This window comes from Lepidochelys olivacea (assembly GCF_965140295.1).
Source record: "Lepidochelys olivacea isolate rLepOli2 genome assembly, chromosome: 3".
In the NCBI taxonomy this organism is placed as follows: domain Eukaryota; kingdom Metazoa; phylum Chordata; order Testudines; family Cheloniidae; genus Lepidochelys; species Lepidochelys olivacea.
In genome coordinates this window covers 34,683,196-34,689,235 of record NC_140413.1, presented here as the reverse complement: position 1 = coordinate 34,689,235, position 6,040 = coordinate 34,683,196, and the positions used below count along the sequence as shown (strand labels likewise).

The 6,040-nt window shown below is 44.9% G+C and overlaps 1 protein-coding gene across 1 annotated transcript in view; it reads left to right on the top strand.

Annotated features, from left to right (window-relative positions):
* Nucleotides 1–1,946: 1,946 nt before the first annotated feature.
* Nucleotides 1,947–6,040, top strand: part of LOC311518443 (uncharacterized protein) — a gene marked incomplete at its 5' end in the record, with an annotated part of 111,108 nt that continues 107,014 nt past the window's right edge. Inside the window, one exon of the mRNA XM_084624268.1 lies at nucleotides 1,947–2,039. Within this exon, the coding sequence (XP_084480394.1) occupies nucleotides 1,947–2,039 (93 nt within the window). The remainder of the gene's footprint in view (nucleotides 2,040–6,040) is intronic.

Genomic DNA, 6,040 nt, shown 5'->3' with positions numbered 1-6,040 from the left:
ATGAATAAATAAATAAAGTTGACATTTTTTACTATAATGGAGCAGAATGATCTAATGCAATGGTTCTTGAAGCTTTCCATACAGTGGCTTCACGTTACAACAGACAAAAGTTTTGGGACCCCTTTTGTATAGTTTCAGGAACTCCCTGCTATCGAGCCAAAAAGAAAGGGAGAGTGGTCATGACAGCCGGTCTGAGAACCTATGATTTAACCAACCACCGACTCATAGGCCTCTAGTACCAGTCAGTCAATAAGCAAAGTGAAATCTTTACAACCTCTTTTGGGATTCCTCAATGCTATGTTTGTTCTCAAGGAAGTGTGATTGGGATGGACTTGCTGTCCTTCACCAGATGAGTAGGGAGAACCCTGGTCCTGAAAGGTCTTTTCTTTCAATACTTTTAAGTGAGGGAGGATGCCTTTACGGTTAAAGTACTAGACTGGGACTCAGGAAATCTGGGTTCAGTTCCTGGCTCCACCACAGACTTTCCTGGCTGACCTTTAACTAGTCACTTAACATCTCTGTGCATCACTACCCTTTCTGTCAAATGAGAGTGGAGGGCGGTAATACTTCCTTTGTCTGGCTTGTCAATTTAAATTGGAAACTCTTTGTGATAGGGACTGCCTCTCGCCATACAATTGTATAGTGCTCAGCACAACTCTCCATTAAATTTTAGCTTCATTTAAAATACCTCTGCTGCTTTCCAGGCATTGCATGGATCAGAATAAACAGCCACTGGCACAGAGTCAACACAAACATTTTTTCCACCTCCATGTTAATGTATGTTTTTCATTGTTGCTATATTTGCAGACAGTTTGTGCTGGCAGAAAGCTCAGCAGTGAGGCTGGAAAGGACCATGTCCCTCCCAAACCTGGGGAAAGGGTTGGGGAGTTTCAGGAAGAGCCATTAATATCCTCAGGTAATCAATACCTTCATGAATGCCTCACCTGGGGACTGGGCATTTATTGAGGGTACCTTGCTCTGTATCTCTGATGCTGGGCAAACCAAGAGTCCAACTCAGCTAAGTGGTGAATTAATTGAGCTCTCTGGTCACCTGCCAAAGTAACGTCAGAACTAAATGTGATTTATGTGTAAGTTTTACATGATGAGTTGTTTCTATTGACATGCTAATAAATGTGGAGCCTCTTGTTTTTCTCCATTTCCCCAGTGCCTTATCCAGCTCTGAGCAGGTGGACCACACTCCTTGCTGCCCAACTAGGGCACAAGACACTATGTCACCACCCACCCCACTTCCATGGGCTGGGAAGGACCAACATCACCTCCTTGGGAGAGTAGACCTTACCGCCTTGGTTCCCTGCCTACGGGGAGAATAGAAGCACAAATTCACAGCCCCACACCCCAAGCAACATAGAATCATAGCAGATTATGGTTGGAAGAGACCTCAGGAGGTCATCTAGTTCAACCCCCTGTTCAAAGCAGGACCAACCCCAACTAAATCATCCCAGCCAGGGCTTTTGTCAAGCCAGGCCTTAAAAACCTCTGAGGATGGAGATTCCATCACCTCCCTAGGTAACCCATTCCAGTGCTTCACCACCCTCCTAGTGAAATAGTTTTTCCTAATATCGAACCTATACCTCCTCCACTGAAACTTGAGACCATTGCTCCTTGTTCTGTCATCTGCCACCACTGAGAACAGCCAACCTCCATCCTCTTTGGAACGCCCCTTCAGGTAGTTGAAGGCTGCTATTAGATCTCCCCTCACTCTTCTCTTCTGCAGACTAAATAAGCGCAGTTCCCTCAGCCTCTCCTCTGCCCCCACCACCTAATCATTTTTGTTGCCCTCAACTGGACTCTCTCCAATTTGTCCACATCCTTTCTGTAGTCAGGGGCCCAAAACTGGACACAATACTCCAGCTGTGACCTCACCAGTGCATCTGGATTATTAAAAAATGAACAATCTTGGGCACCATTGTGAACCTTAGTGAGGCATGCACCCACCAAAACAGGAGAAGGAGCAGGCTCCTGGCATCACATGGGGCCAGAGCCAGAGCGCAGGACGGCGATTGTCAGAGGAAGGTGTGGTAAATGCATGCAGCAGGCAGTGTGTAGGGTTGGATGCTGACTAATCAGGATGGAGAGCTACAGTCAGGGGTATTTCGGCTTGGAAAAGGATTTTAGCTGCTTAAAAAATATCTTGAATTATTCAAAGGTCATATGGGAACATTTTAAGTGCAAATCAGTAATGATGGAGGGAAAGAAAGAAAAGAAATGTGTGTACGTGATACATGTATTATTGAACAGATTATGGAAGGAAAAATGTGTTCAACAAGCCCACTTGCTGTACTCTTCTACCTCTCCTTTGTGCCCCCTCCCCTCCAGCCCTTTCTTTCTCTTTATTTGTTGTCATCACTTGTTGGGGCACTTTGGGGTAGATTAAGTCCTTCAGGGCATGGATCATATTTTTAATGTATCTGTAAAGTGTCAAAGTAGACAATGGGACCCAAGTACATCTCTAGAGTCAGGTGGATCCTGTAAAACAGTGTCTACAAGTATTTGTTTAAATTCTGAATCGATGTTCACGGCAGCCATATTCATGCTCCTTTTTATTTGCAGATGAATTTTTGTTCATGCCCAGGGCTAGATTATCCAGAGTGGTGAAGCCATGGTTACGCACCAAATATAGCCTTAGTGATGGCTAACGGGTACAGCGAGGATGATACAGAGTCTGGCCTCATGGTCACCACCTTACACTGGTGCAAATCTGTCAGCCAGCCCTGGTTGGCAGGAGCCCCACTGTCCAGTTCTGGGGCAGCGGGAGCCACAATCACCCTGGGATGACAGCCAGAGTCCTTCCTCACAGAGCCCCCGCCCCAGGAACCCAGGGGCTCAAGCTGTACTAGAAAGGTACGTTTTTAGCCTGCCTGGCTGCAGAGTAAATATTGAAAATGTGACCTGAGAGCCCACTAAAGGCTCAGAAACTGAAAGGGAAATAGAGAACCCACATTTCATTAAAAAATCTTCATGATTTTTAAGCCAATCTCGTGATTTTTGAGGGTCGGACTCATGATTTTCTAATGGCGAGGGTTGGCAACACTGAGGAGTGATATGAAAGCTGCCAGTGTGAATACAGCTGCACATTCCAAGCCATGTCTGTACCTCCTCAATAAGAATCAAATGTAATGGCCAAGGTCTTCTTGGAACGTGCTATTTACATAGTATAAAATCTCTAGGTACTATCAATGGGTCCAGTGTCTGATTCTATATTTTTCTACACTGGTGAAACACACTAACAGCAAATTGCAGCGAGCAGTTGTCCAAGATTGTTGAGAGTATAGGGTTATGGAAGAGATTGTCCCACTGAATATTAGGGTGGGGGCAGGAGGGAAGAGACGCTGAAGGGATTCACGTGCCATCCTCAGACCACTGAAAATTTTAAGAATAATTTAAAGGGGGACATTGGTACAGGGTTGCAAATCTTAATAATGCCACAGGCCTGGCACCTCACTGGGTCTATAGACATGTAACCATTTAAAATATATGTTAACATCTCTATAAAAAGGGGCATAGCATCATAATGGCAGAGGGATGGTTGAAAAATGGGGTAGTTTTCCATAAAATAAATCATGTCCCTATTCTTCATCAAAATAATCTTGACCTGTGTTTATAATATTTATTTATACTTTTGCACTCCCTTGGCAGGTAAAAAGAAATTATTGTTGTCTAAGTTAATAATAAGAAGTTGCAACTTTCCTCCTCATTCTTCAGACTGCACTTTTAAGAGTCTGCTTTCAACAGTTAGCCCTTAAGGCACACTTAACTGCCCTCCCTCCCCCACTCCAAGATTGTAAAACATTATTGGAAGTATTCCTCGGAATGCTAATAGAGTTTCCCAAAACAGGCTCCAGCTTCAGAACTACCTTTCATCTTGCTGAACAATCCCTACTATTGTGACTTAATTGTGCCTATAAATACCATGCTTCCTCTGCCTGAAGACTTGGTATTACACTGTTGTTTTGCAAGAATAGAAGAACCACGACTAGTTTACTTGTTTTGCCCTTTGAATGGCCTAGGAATATGTTGAGATCCATGGTACCCCAGTGCTCAGCAGTTGAAAACAGATAACTAATTATGTACAATGGGCCAGATTTGTATAGACTCAGTGTAGTCTATTCTTAGAGTATGGTGCTACTCCGCATGAATTAGGGCTTCACATTCTGGCCCTAACATAACACCTATAGACCACTAAATAAATTCAGAGCAACGAATCATAAAATTAAGGTCCAGTGCTAAGTAAATAGTACAAGGCTGCTCTGTCACCAATCAATCTGTGGTGTATTTAGTTGTGTATAAATTATGATTCTGTTGTCTTTGTACTGCACCTTTAAGTATCTAGGAGCCAGATGGAGGTATCATAGCACAGTGATTCTCAACCAGGGGGCCGTGAGCATGTTTCAGTGGGTCTGCCAATCAGGGCTAGCATTAGATTCACTGAGGCCCTGGGCAGAAAGCTGAAGCCCCACTGCATGGGGCTGAAGCCTGGGGCCCTGAGTCCCACCACCAGGGCTGAAGCTGAAGTCTAAACAATGTAGCTTTGCGGGGGCCCTGTGGCGTGGGGCCCCAGGCAATTGCCCTGTTTGCTACCCACTAATGCTGGCCCTGGCTTTTATATGCAGAAAACCAGTTGTTGTGACACAGGTGGGCCGTGGAGTTTTTATGGGGGGGGCCTCAAAAAGAAAAAGGTTGAAAACCCCTGCCACAGCAAACATTTTGTGATCAGTTCAGCTGCAGCACAACACGAAGGGAAGACACTCTGCTTATATTCAAACTTCACTTTTGTTCTCGTTTTGTCAGCTTTCATTCCTCTCCAACCCCCCAGTAAAATTAATAATTTAGATTAAATGTATATTTGCTCTTCGTCTCTTTTCTCCATACACAATCTGGGACAGGCTTTTGGAGAGGAGTTACCCTGTGTATTCATGGTTGGAACTGACCCCCTTGTCTAGCTGCGCGCTGCTTCCTGCAGCCCCCATTGGCCTGGAGCAGCGAACTGCAGCCAGTGGAAGCTGCAATCGGCCGAACCTGCGGACGCGGCAGGTAAACAAACCGGTCTGGCGTGCCAGGGGCTTTCCCTGAACAAGCAACTTTTAGACAAGTGGCTTTTAGAACCACTGCTCTAATAGACTGTACTTTATTCTGACTGGACCAAAAACCCAAACAATCCCTCCCCTCTTCCCCAATATGTTTCTGTAAATAACAGCATAAAGCTCTTGTCCCACAATAATACACAACTCACTAGCCAATCCCAAATCATAGCTTTTTGGGTTGATATTCCTATTGCATCTGCCATTTCTGGGTTTTATCCTATTTCCTCTGCCTAGTTGCTAACCAGTTGCACCTGTCCCTCAGCATGGCTTGGCTAAGCTGGGTCTTCCAATCATTAGCAGTCTGGCAACCATCCACATTAGCCTTTTACACAGGAGTGTGCATTTGCCTACTTCACCTTGTAGTTTTTATTAGACAGGCAGAATTAGCTTCCTTTCATACTCCATTCATAGTGCATTTGCTCACACACTCCTCGTGCCTTGGAAACTAGGAAAACCCAGAACAGGAAACAGAACTGAACCGTGAGAGAAAAACAAGACATGAGACAGCGTCTTAAGGAGACAGCCCATCCTGTCAGACAATGGACCCAATTCTTTTCTCACTTACACAGGTGTAAATCAGCATGGTTACATTAGTGTAAATCTAGTGTGGAAGGAGAATCAGGTCCAGTGTCTCAGGATTTTTGTTTGAATTGAGTGTGGATTTCTGAGTGGCTGGGAGTAGTCATCAGTTTTTCACCCACGTCTCTTTTTCAGACCTCCATTTTCCTGATCTTATTCTAACTCCTTCTGAGCTGCTGCACATTCTCTGCACAGATAATGAAAACACCTTGCACCTGCAGTGTCTTGACTTAGCCTGCCACAGGCCGGGGCAGCTAGGAGAGAAAAACAACAATGCAAGCTGAACCTTCCCTGAGCCTTTGCCCGTCCACATTGCATTGAGGAATCAGAGCTCCTCCGTCACTCTCAAATGTGCCTCT